Consider the following 12,637-nt stretch of genomic DNA (forward strand, 5'->3'; position numbering starts at 1 on the left):
TTTAAAAAACTCTCTTCCTGACACAGAAAAACAATATATTTGTTAGTTTTCATTCAAGCTGCAATTTAAAGACAAAATTTCAAAATGTAAAATTGACAAGAAAGCTTTACAAATTAGAATTACATAGTTTAAAGTAGCTGCAAAATTCTACTTGAAAACACTATGTTAATTATTAGAATTTCTTCATGTACTTATAGAGAACTATTAGAAGTTCCTCATGTATTTATAGATTGAAGAAACGTGTGGCTTTAGAAAAAGAATTACTTTTCTCAAGGTCATGAAATGAGCTCTTAAAGCAATTAATAAAAATCGTGACCAGTTTGCACACTTACTCACTTTTCACATTGTCCTGCACTAAGCATCTCAACGATGCGCTAGACAGCGCTCAGACAAACTAGGCTTTAAGTGGCTCATCAGTCACATTTGGCTAGGGACAGACCAGCATCTCCTCTCAAGACATCAGTGTTCCTCAATACGGGACTGGATTTGTTTTCCAATTCTTAACAGGATCATTGAGAGGGAACAGGAGGAATATTATAAAGGCAGGCCTGGAACAAATCCAGAGCCAGGCACCCTCACAGCCATGCGTTGGAACTTTGCCAAGGAGCAGAGTGTTTTAACAAATGAGTATAGTTCCTTCCTCAAGTATATCACCAATTCATAAAAATCTAAGAATGTCTTGTCCTGAACGATGTCACTGGTTTAGAATGAGGCAAATATAAGGATACGGAGAAGTATCTTAACTTCTTCGGGCTTTCAGAAATGAATGAATGCCTACTGCCAATAAACAATTCCACCCATAAAATGGCAGGACTTTCTGCAGTTGAAGGTGGAGGGAATTTACTTTAGTTTTAGGTACCACGGTGTAGTTCACAGATGAAAGTAATTTTGGTTTCCAATTTTAGTACTAATTCCTTAAAACCAAATAATTATTTATAATAGCACCATGCTTAGCAGAATCATTCTGCTCATTTGGAACAAACTGCAGCCTTTTCTTATGGAAAATATATCTGTAAACTACAGTTAAAGATATTTGTATTCGGTTCTCTGTATAAATGTGTACAACTCAAACATTTCCTGTTAAATTACAGAAAATTGAACAAAAATTGTAACTGTGATTTTTATGTAAAAAACTTTACTTCCTAATCTTTTATCAAATTTAATTGTGATCTTTTACATATGCATTTCCGCTTTGCTTCTTCTTCCCCATTTATAATAGTGCAAAATTGAAATTCTTCTCTCACATCAATTAAGTTATTAGCATTAGCTTTTGTCTTACAGAAAAAAAATATACTGCTGCTGTCAAAACATTTAAGTAACTGGTACAGTTGGACTCAACATTGTTTCAAGAACTATTGCTAACTCCTACTGGATAAGAACACTGCCTTTCATCTGATTACTTCATTAGGGAAATATTATATTTATCCAGAAAGATTCCATTCTGCCATGGAAGGATGGGAAATGTTGTATCATTTTCCTGGTTCACATGCGTGGAATCCTAAAGATTTTCTAATTGACTACTCTCATGAGAAATGAAGGAGGGAAGCGATGGTAGGGGCTTGAGAGAACTTGGTGTTTGCTAATGGGACCTTCGTCTACAGAAGTTCTTTTTGATTGTTCAGAGTTTACAGTGTTATCTACAGTGCGGATAATAATTGAGTGCTGGGGAAGGACTACTTTATATCCGTCCTGGAAATCCACATCATGGACTTAGCTCTTCAAACAAGGCTGAACAACATAAGCGCTCAGCTTTATCAACCAAAACGTGTATCGAATAAGAGTACAATGTGAGTCATAAATGTAAGTTAACATATCACCTAGCTGTGTCAAAAAGAGAGAAATAGATATTTAAGGTTATCATCATTATTATTATTATTATTATTGCTTTAAAAGTCAAAAGCCTCATTGTATCTCATTGTACAGTCTAGAGAGCCGATGCAGTCAAACTGGCCTCAGGTTTGTCAACTTCCTGCCTCTGCCCCAAGTGCGTGAATAACAGACATGCACACCTACATCTTGCTTAACATTTGTATAGGTTTCGTGCAAAACTAAATTTAACCCAATACACCTAACTTTAAATTATTATTTCAGATTATATTGAATATTGATAATTTCTAATTGTATATGTCTTCTTTTATTCCTTTGAAATGCAGTATGCAATTTCTACTTATAGCAGGTCTCAAATTAAGAAGGCCATTATTTTAAAGCCAAAGGATCATAATGCCACTAAACAAATTATCAGAAATATAAATTATGATTTTTTTTTCTGCCTACCTGCTTGTTTTGAGACAAGGTTTTATCAGGGAGCTGACTGACCAAGAATTCACTATGTAGACCAACCTAACCTTGAACTTGAGTATTCATCTGCCTCCAGAGCACTGGGATTAAAGGTGTATTTTGCACTCTTTATTTCAGATATCTAAATATTTTTGAATTATTATTTATTCTTTAAATATTCTTATAAAATGGGGGTGATATAATTCAGTTATGGCATGGGCAATCTGTTACTATGTGGAAAACATTTAAGATCAACAATGAAAAATAGTATTTGTTAGGGTTCTTCTTGCTTTGTGGAGAATATTACAAAAGTAATGTTGTTTAAAAATGTAGGCCAAAAATCAGAATATGCTAAGTCTGAATCTAGACTAACACAGGTATTGTTAGTGCAATGGCAAGTGACCTATTTGCTTCTCAGAGTCCCATTTCCACTGTGTAAAATAGACAGGACAGTGAACCTATCGCAAAATCCAAGCTAATACATAGAAAAGACAAGGATGAGTACCTAGAACAGCTAGAAGAAAACACAGATAGTTACAACAATCATGCGCAGCTGTCTTTCACCTAACTAGTCTTTGTAAGCATTTAAATTATACTGCCAACTTAGCAGTTTAAGAAATATGTGAAAGTCATTCTATAGACTATATTATGCTTTGTAAATTAATACTGACATAAGTAATTGCATATTTTTTTCAGGACCTAAATTGGAAAAGATTATACACATGTTGCTGTTTCAAATTTTTTTAAAAAAAATTCTAATATTTAATCACGTTAATTAAGAGAAAATTGATTTTTAAAAATATAAGAAAAGGATTCTTGAAAATATACACTATTGTCCAAAAACAAATATGAACAACTTAATGGCTGTATTGTGCCAACTCAAACTTTACTTCAGACCATTTGTACAAAAATATGATCCACTGTGGCCTGACTTACCAGAAGAGCACCCATTGTATTCTTTACTCCAGGAAAGATGACATCATTGGCAAAAGAAACTACAGAGATGGATAACATGAAATGGTGCTTTCACATCAAAATTCCTGTATTCATGAATGGTAATTTTAAATATCTGTGCTCTATTTGTTAATACTTGACGACTAATAGGGCTCCTCTTTGTAAGCTGTCGTTCCTCATACTTTGTGCTAACTGAAGGCTCAGAGGATCAGGGCTTAGAAGCTGGAAGAATTGTATTTCATTAAGGCCCTATGGGCATGCCCTCGATCTTCACTGGCTAAAGTCCACTTCACTGATTGTTTCTTTTAAACCTTACAGCCCAGTGTGCAACAGCTTCCTTCCATATTACCAAACATGTTTAACAAGGCAAGCAAAATTTATTAACAATAGTTATCATCACCAACATTTATTGTATATCAACAGAGAAGATACTACTATACATAGTTGCAGTATTTAATAGTGACTTTTAAGATAAAATGAACTGGGTAACTGACATAAAAGATTTACTTTTTTGAGTATTAGTTATTATACAAAATATCTGATAACTAAAAGCTTCAAATTAAAATAACAAATATTACTTACGTTCACATGTGTCCCCTTTTTGCTGATAGCCTGCTTTGCAGATACATTTTCCAATGGGTACTAACCACTCTCCTTCCGCACTGCAATGCATCCTGGGTGAATTTTCTGCCTCTTCCTCGGCACTGCTGACACATGTCCCACGAACCTCAACTAAGGAGGAAAATTCTGAACCAGTCACTGTATCTGGAAAGACAGCTAAGTTCTCAATAATGGACCAGCACTTCTTGTAGTATACTTTGACAGAAACCAATGCTATGCAAGCCCCTACATCCTGAAAGGCAAGATAGAATCCCTTTTTGGACAAAGGTCCAATCTCTCTCACCTCAGTGTTCAGCTTCATCTTTCTTTCACCAAGGTCACCTTGTGTAAAACTCTCATCTGCAGCAATGGTGTCTATTTTTACGTAAAGGTTTTCTCTGATATTCCTGCCGGTGTCGTAGTCTGTTTCATAATAGTACAAATTAAAGGTTTCCTTGCAAGTTCCCAGTACTCCGGGAAGACTATTACAATCCCTCAAGGTGAATTTCAATTCTACAAAAATCCTTTGTGCGTTGCCTTTAGAAATCCAGTTAGTCCGCAGCCAGTTGTTCTGGTTGGGCTCCATGACCTGGCACACCTGGTACGTTCTTATCGGAGTGTAGTTCTCATCCAAACCACTAATTTCTTCCCACTGTAAATTTTTTTAAAAAAGGCGAGAGGGGGTTCATTAGTCTTTTAGCAAAAATAAAAATTAAAAAATGACATCATAGTTTCGAAATAATATGAAGAACAATGACAGTACCACAAGTATGCATCCCTGAAGTCAGAGATGGTAGGATTCCCATTCTGCAGTATTTTAGCTAACAAAGCATCGTTTGCGTTTGAACAAAGAATGAAAATTTAATTCTTTCACATCTGCTGTGAGCGTTCTAGTATCTCTTTTCATGTTTAAGTCTCCAGTGAGACTACAATTTTAACAGGCTAAGGCTAATAGTTATTAACATTACTCCTCAAAGTGTATGGATGCTGATCAGAATTCCTGATAACTCAGTTGACAATTTAAATGTTCGCTTTATTCTTAAATTCAAAGATGCCTACAAACATTGTAACAAGATTCCAAAAATCCTGGACAGTGAAAACATTATACAATGTGTTGCAAAGTATAATGTGTAATATTTTCCAATCTTTTGAAAAAGAAACATTCTAAAGAGCTGCTTTTTTTCCAGCATATTTAAAATTGTACATAGAGCCATATATAATTCCCAAGTAGTTTTGAAAGTAAAATTAAAACCCTTGCAAACAATTTGTTTTCAATGGACAACCAAATATGTTTGTCAAATTAGCAAGCTATGCATGAATTGTTTTTAAAGGCCCATTTATCTTCTGATACAATATATACTACAAGTGAATTCATTTATATTACTTCACCTAAAAAGGGGGAGACAGATAATTCAACAACAAATTCAGCGATGATTGGATCATGTATATTACTTCCTACTCATAGCAAACAAGTTCAGTACATCTAACAGCTTTGAAGGCTTCAGTAAAGGCTATTTATGGTCTCTCTTCCTGTTACCACAATTGCTCCTATAGTAACAAGGAAACTGTCATCTTTTCCAATTATAAATACCAGATAGAAATTATTATGCATTTTAGGTCTTAAGTCCTCCAGCAACTGATATTTAAACTATTAATTCAAAAGATGTAAACAGGAAAATATAATAATATACATCTGTTAATGATTTTCACTTGTAAAACCTGATCAAAGTATCAATTTACTTAAAAACCACTGCATAATGTTGGCATGTATTTTTAAAATCATTCCTATAAAATTAAAAGGACTGATGAATTGCAAAATGCTGCAACACAGAAATGTTTCATGAAAGAATTAGTTATGCTATATTTACTAAATTTTTACTACAACAGCCTAATATTGCCAAAGGTCCTGAAGCAGCAACGAGTTGAGCTTCATGTCATGTTTCTTGGCACACACTTTCACTGCATAACACCGTGTATATATTCCATTTGTTTCTTGAGTAAGCTGTTTATATGCTATTTTATGTAACCAAGGCAAATATCTCAAATTCCTCCACTGGTAGCTAGATTTTTGTCTCCTAAGCGGAGTGAAGTTATGAAAAGAAGGATAAACAGTTATAGTGTCAAGCAAAAAGCAAAAGCTCCAAAGCGAAATGTGCCCTTCTGATCAACTTCAGCTTGGGGAAATCAAGACTGACTATTCTAGAAGACTAATCTGAAGATTTCCCACATTTGATCTTAAGAGTAATTATGTCATTCCAGACATGATAAATAAATTATCCATGAAATAGATGCTTTTCACGAAAGCAAATAGTCTCACTACTTGATATTTTTATGTCATTGTTTTATTAGACACTTTTTAAGACTGAAAGCATTTCACAGATGACACACACTATTGGTACAGATGTCTCAATTCAGACAGTGAATTTTATAAATATTATAAAGTAATTTTTATAAAGTGGTAAAAAATAGTTTCTCATAACTTGGTAACAATATCGTTCTTCTAAGCACATGTGGACAAATCTGTGTAATATAAAGAAAATGCAGTGGATCATATTTTTTACACAAACTATTGATTCTCACACATATATATATAGTTAAGCTTTAACTCAAGATTCTCTGGACTGATGAAATGCCCATCAGAGTCCAAGATAACACTGACAGTCATAATTTATCATGTTGTGGATTGCATGGGTGAAGTGCTGCAATCATTCATCAGTCTACTTCTTCTCGGAGATAAAACCATCTTCTCTATTTATTTTAATTGATAGATGGTAGAAAATGGGTTGCATCTGTCATTGGCAAGACTGGTATTTTTTTAAACCATGAATGTCTTTCTACAATGTATACTTTTTAAGGAAAACAATTTCACATAGAAGGAAGCATCTTTTTTAAAGTGAACAAATTCATGAATTTGTCACTTTCCCATAATTTCCTATGGCCAATAAAAATAACTACAATATGAGCTCAGAGAAACTCTCCAAATTTTAATTTAACAAAAACTCTGAAAACTTAAAGCATACTTAAAATTTCTCATTTTACTATTAAATGAGAAGGTTTCCAAGTGAATTTTCTGTTCATGATATGTTGATTCTATGATTTTGTTCTTCTGCTTTCGTTCTCATTGTAAAAATCAGTTGAAAGTGTGTATATCTTCGCTGATATTTCATGCCCCTTAAACCCCAGATTTCCTCATGCCTTAAAGATAAACTTAAGTTACAATGGAGGGTTTTTTTTTCCTTTCTCAGAGTCCACTATCCCTATCAAATGAAAAGTTAGTCCTATCTCACCATCAGAAATGACACGTAAAGATATCATCAAACTAAATTTGAGTAATGTAACTTTCTGAATTAATGAAAAATTATTAAAAAAAAACATTTAAGGTTCTATTCATACTTGGACAGGCTGATTTAATATTCAGTCACATGTACTGAAGCTGAATTTTGCTGTAATAGAGATATATTTCTGTCATCACGTTTGATTAATAACAGCAGATAGCACAACACAAATGTTAAGAATCTAACACTGTGCAGCAAATCTTACATCTTGATATTGTCTTACAGTTTTAGTTGCCCTCTGTAGTCTCCTTCGGGCAATGTTAGAACTATTTTTAAAGGATGAAAACAGGTTTCATACTGTTTTAAAGAAGTACAGGCTCTACCTAGTGATTATTACACAGAAGCATAAGGCAACCACAGAGGCTTAAGAGAGTTTGTGAAAAGAATGTTCTCTGCAATTAGTTAGCATTTATAGCCTGAGCGCACGGGCATGATTGATGTCACTCACAATAAGAACTAAAGACTTGGGTTTGGGTTATTTTTTTTTCCGTTTCCCAAAGTTCTAAGCATACTTCCAATATCTGAAGAGAAGACAAAACACTGAACAATATATTGAAGTTTAAAACGTTTTAAATGCATGAATGTGAGCAGTTTCTCTAAGGGCAAGCTCCTGTGTCTTACTCTAAACAGATATGATATTGTATATTGTATGAGAGATGTACCTACCCCACTGGGTGGAGAGGAAATCCATTCCAATTCTGTTTGCTGTGCTTTAGAGTCCAGTAAGAGTACTGAAAAAGAAAGTTTAATTCCCGAATGTTACAAGGAAATTTTAAACACATCTCTAAACATTTTAAGATGAATCTAATTTTTCTTAAATTACTACGTTATGACTTATGACGTTGATATAAATGAATGGTGCAATGAACATCCATATTATATAAGCATATTATACTTTTTGGAGGGGATCATATTAAAATATCCATGCACTTGATATCCTTCAATTAAAATGTGAAGTAAATTTTCAGTGAAATACTAACATGAAAGTGTGTGTAAAAAGTTAAAATCAGATAATGTGGCTGTGTAGTAATAACATACAATAGCTTTGGAAGTCAGTCAGTTCCCACCGTTTTGCAAGATATACCAACATGAACATAATAAAATAGAATCTGTACAGCATTTTTCAGCCAGGCTCTACTTTTTAATACTCTGCTAGCAATATTTCCTATCATCTCTTGACAATCGGAGTTTAACATTTAAAGAAGAAAGAGCTGCCATTACTTTGTCTTCTACCAAAGTGAATATAAAAAGGCTTAATCCACGTTAAACAATGTTTCCACGAGAAAGAAGTCCCTGTTACCTGCAGCTTGTGTTTTTGTGCTAGTCAAACACCAGCTTTCATACATGTCTTTAACAACTGGAAATATTTCCACATACTAGCTATTTTCTGGGCGGCTTTAACTCTGAACTGACTTCTACAAACAACTGTATTCCATCTCTAAACTATCAAAAAGCATAATCAATATTTATGAAAAGTGTGATTAAAGTATTAGTATTAATGTAAAAATTCAGTAGACTGGTATCTGTTTGGACACATTATCCTTTCAGTTGGAGATGTTGTTGCTTTAAGATAATTGTTCCTATAAAACGCTTACTGATAAAACTGGTTTTAGAGTTACATAGCTTTGATTCTTTAAAATAATATGCCTGACCTTAAAGCATTTGACAAATGATCTATTGGCACAAAAATCACTGTATTCTTTACATATAATTAATACGTAAATGTTCATAATTACAGGAAAAATGTTCACGTTTTGACATGAGAATATGTGAGTACATAAACGTCAATATCATTTCTAGTTTTAAAAGGTGTGTGTTTTGAAAGGTAAAGGAAACAGCGTCCTGAGAGGAGAGCAAAGAACAATTGACTCTTCGCTCAATTCCTTTACAGGACTCAGTGATCCCCAGTAACAGATAAGTACAAAGACATTAGCCTGCACTGCTTGGTTTTAGTGTTTTACGTTTAAGACTGTCAAGGGTAAAGATAGACTCCTTTTAATTAAAAACAAGCGTAACTTATAAAATTTCAATTTATGTTTTAACTTGGAATACCAGGAAGTCTTTGGCTTAGTGTATTTACAAGAAAAGTAATTGTTAAAGGTTTTCTTTTCTTTTCTTTTTCTTTTTCTTTTTTTTTTTCTTTTTTTAACTTGTGACGAAGAGATGAAGCCCAAGGAAACAAACTGAAGCCACAGAACTCTTTTGGAATTTATTGTGGGGGAGGGAGCTTCTGGATTGACAACAACCAGTGGATTTTAAACTTAAGTAACCCTTTGGGCTTGATGTTAAGAATGAAATAAACACAGCGATTACCCTTTTCTGCTGCGCCTTTACCCCTGGACTACTTGGTGACCAGCAAGTTATCAGCGAAATTAGCAAATCAAGAGGACGTGGACGGTGGACACGAGCCGGTGATGCATTCGGCGGCTCTGGAGTGTTGAATGCAATCGCCCCCAGCGCGCTTCTTCCCTCTGGGCTCGCGACACCGAGTCTGCCTCGCCGCGTGCCGAGAGAAGGCACTGGGCAGCTGGCCGCTCCGAGGGGTCCGGACTGAGGCTCAGCGGCCAGCCGCTCGACTCCAGTGCCTCCGGAGCATCGGGGCGGGGCGGGGCGGGGCGGGGCAGCCAGACGGCCGCGCCCGCCAACCTAGCGTCCATTACACTTCCAGACCGGGGACTCCAGGGAGCCGGTGGCGCCCAGCTCCGGCAGGAGTCGTGAGGAACAGACGGGCTTTCGGGAAGCGCCTCCTCTGAGGGCGCGGCGGCGGTTGCACTGTCGAGAGGAAAAGCAGCAGCCGCAATTAGCTTTCTGCTCCCCCAGCCACTCCTGCTGGCTCTAGGAAAGCGGGGAAGGGGACCAGGGCTGTTGGCTCCCACCCCAGCTGCCCTAGAAGCCGCGCACCTGCTCGCCGCGCTGCTGGCCGTGCGCCTTGGGTGCGGCGATGCCGCGGGCCACCTCCCGGTAGCTGCGCTCCGGGAACACCATAGCCTGATTGCGCCTGAGCGCCCCGAGCGTCGCCACCGAGAAGAGGGACGCGTTCCCCTCCACCTGCCTCTTAAACATCTTGTCTGCATCTAAAGAACTCTGGCTGCGAGCATCAGAACCCTCTCCACGTAGCACCGGAGGAGGAGAGCGAGCGAGCGAGGCCTGCTGGCTGCAGGCACCTCTCCCCCTAGTGATGCAGTTATTTATAGCTCAAACTCCTGCTGGAGTCTGCCAGAGCTCGCGCGCGCCGCTCCGCTGTGCGGGGCAAACTTTTCGTCAGATCCCGCTATTCCGAAGGAATAGGGACAAGGTGGCAGGGTGACTGTTTCTGATCGCCAAAGTCAAGAAGCTCGAAATGTGCGGTTGGTGGGTGGGTGGCTGTCTCTGGCAGACGCACCTGCAGACATAACCATCAGCTCATAGACACGTTTTTCTCTGAATGGACTCAGCGTCCACACACATTGCAGATGTGCAAAGTGGGGTCAGAAGGTCAGGCTGTTCCAAAGTGGGATAGTGCACCGGGTTGGGATGTTGAATGGATGAAGAAGGGTGGGCGAAGAGAATAAAGAAACGCTCCGTGAAATCCTAAGTTTTAGGAATAGAAGAAGCAAGGACCAATACGCTCCCTCCCCTTAGTACTACCATGACCTAAATCTAACAGATTGCTCCCTTTACAGCTCTGAACGGGCTCCTAAAGTATCTGAAAATCAACATTAAATACGCAGGTTGTCAGATTGGGTACGGGTATTGTGACATCGCTTAGCAGCAAAACATTTCCTCAGACAGGATTTATTTTTCCCCAGCTCCAACTACAGGCACCGAAAGGTATTTTACCTTTTGCCAGTGGTTCAAAGGAGACGCAGGGAAGAAAAAAAAAAAAAAAAAAAAAAAAAACATACCCACGTACAGGCGTATCCTGTGGTCAAAAGAAACCTCCCCTCCCGTACCAGAACTGGTCCCCGGAGGCCAGGGTTTTCGCCAAGACTGGCCATTCGGACTCCCGGAGTACCGGACCTGGGCCAAGTGACTGTAGACTTCTCACTCGGTGGCCTCTCCTGGCAGGCTGCCGGCTGCGGCCAGCCCTCCCGGCGGCAGGTCGAGCCCGGGCCCCGCGCGTGCTGCCTCCCCTCGCGGCCGCATTGTTTCGCGCGGCAGCCGAGCGCCCACCACAGGCCCCCGCCGCTGCAGTGAGCGAGTCGGCAGGAGCCCGAGCGCTCGCAGCCTCGGAAGTCTCGTCCCCTCCGGGAAGGTTGGGGGCGACGCGGGGCTTCACTCCCCAGCTTTCCAACCAACTCTGACCGAGGCGCCCGCGACAGGCCGATCGCGAAAGAATGGCCAGATGCAGCGGCTGAAACGAAAGACCCGAGCCGCCGGATGCAAGAGCTCGCCCGCCAGCCTCGCCAACCCGACCCCCCGGGCTGCCCCGACTGCAGAGCGCGCGCCGGTCCCCGGCCACCCCGGGAGCTCAGGGCCCGACTAGTGCCGAATGGTCGCGGCTGGTCGCTCCGAGCCGCCGGCGGGGAGGGGGCGGGGGTCGGGGGAGGGTCGCCTGGCGCCGGAGGCGCGGCCGGCAGCGCCGCGGACCCGTCGGCTCGGGCAGGTAGACAGCGAAATAAATAAGTCAGAACAAACTTTGCTTTCCTCTGGCCTTACCTTCCTTCGCAGCCTGCGCCTCCCCCGTGTGTGCAAAGCCGAGCAGCCAGATGTAGCACAAAATAATCCACGAAGGGTACCGAGTTTGAAAAACCATGGTGCATGAGCAGGTTTGATTTTAGGCTGCAGTTGGGTCGCAGCTCTTTAGATGCTGTTTGCTCCGAAGTGGGTTATTATTGTTTTTATTATTGCTCTCCTCGCATCGATCCCCTTCTGGGTCCCAGGCCGGCTGCTCCACGCTTAGCTGTTTGATTTCTCTCCCCCCTCCGGTACATTCGCACCGTGTTTGCTGCCTGCAAGTCTCCGACTGCAGACCGGCCGCTTGCTCCACACTCCAATAATATCAATTAGGGGGAGGGGGCGGGGCTCCGAGCCTAGAGCCTCCGCCACTCCGACTGAGTGGCAGACGCAGCCCGCCTGCCAGGCGGCGATTCCCAGGGCCGGGGGGCGTGTCCCGATGAAGTGGCCGCCTCTGCCTCGGAGGCGGGGTCGTGAGCGGGAGCCAATCAGCGCCTAGCGGAGTCGGGTTGCGAGTCCAGGATTCCCTCCCAGTTCGGTTGCTTGGAAAACGGGGACGGGTAGCTTTAGGCCAGCGGCGTGCAGCTTAGACCATTTGGCTTTTAGCTACTGCAGCTTCACTGAGCTGGATAAACCCGAGAATAACTCTCCCGACTTACACTCCTGTATATAGCAGTGCCGCTCAGCAGAAGCGAAACAAACCTTTCCTCACCTACCAATCACCGATCCCGACCAGGACAGTGAAATTGAGCTATGCTTTTAGAGTGGCTTTTACTTTTTTGTTAGCAATCTCTGCGGGTCGGATAACATCACTT

The 12,637-nt window shown here is 40.3% G+C and overlaps 1 protein-coding gene across 7 annotated transcripts in view; it reads right to left on the reverse strand.

The window, feature by feature from the left end:
* Epha7 (EPH receptor A7) overlaps positions 1-12,160 on the reverse strand; it is a 152,936-nt gene extending 140,776 nt beyond the window's left edge. For 4 of the 7 annotated variants that reach the window (XM_057790224.1, XM_057790223.1, XM_057790222.1 and 1 more), the window contains exons 1-3: positions 11,805-12,160; positions 7,833-7,897; positions 3,814-4,483 (exon numbers count right to left, since the gene is read on the reverse strand). In XM_057790224.1, the coding sequence (XP_057646207.1) occupies positions 3,814-4,483; positions 7,833-7,897; positions 11,805-11,901 (832 nt within the window). In that variant the 5' untranslated portion in view covers positions 11,902-12,160. Of the gene's footprint in view, positions 1-3,813; positions 4,484-7,832; positions 7,898-9,479; positions 9,618-11,804 lie in introns of those variants that run through there. The other 3 variants (XM_057790225.1, XM_057790228.1, XM_057790226.1) reach the window with 3 other exon arrangements.
* Positions 12,161-12,637: the final 477 nt, after the last annotated feature.

This window comes from Chionomys nivalis, chromosome 16 (genome assembly GCF_950005125.1).
Source record: "Chionomys nivalis chromosome 16, mChiNiv1.1, whole genome shotgun sequence".
Classification (NCBI taxonomy): domain Eukaryota; kingdom Metazoa; phylum Chordata; class Mammalia; order Rodentia; family Cricetidae; genus Chionomys; species Chionomys nivalis.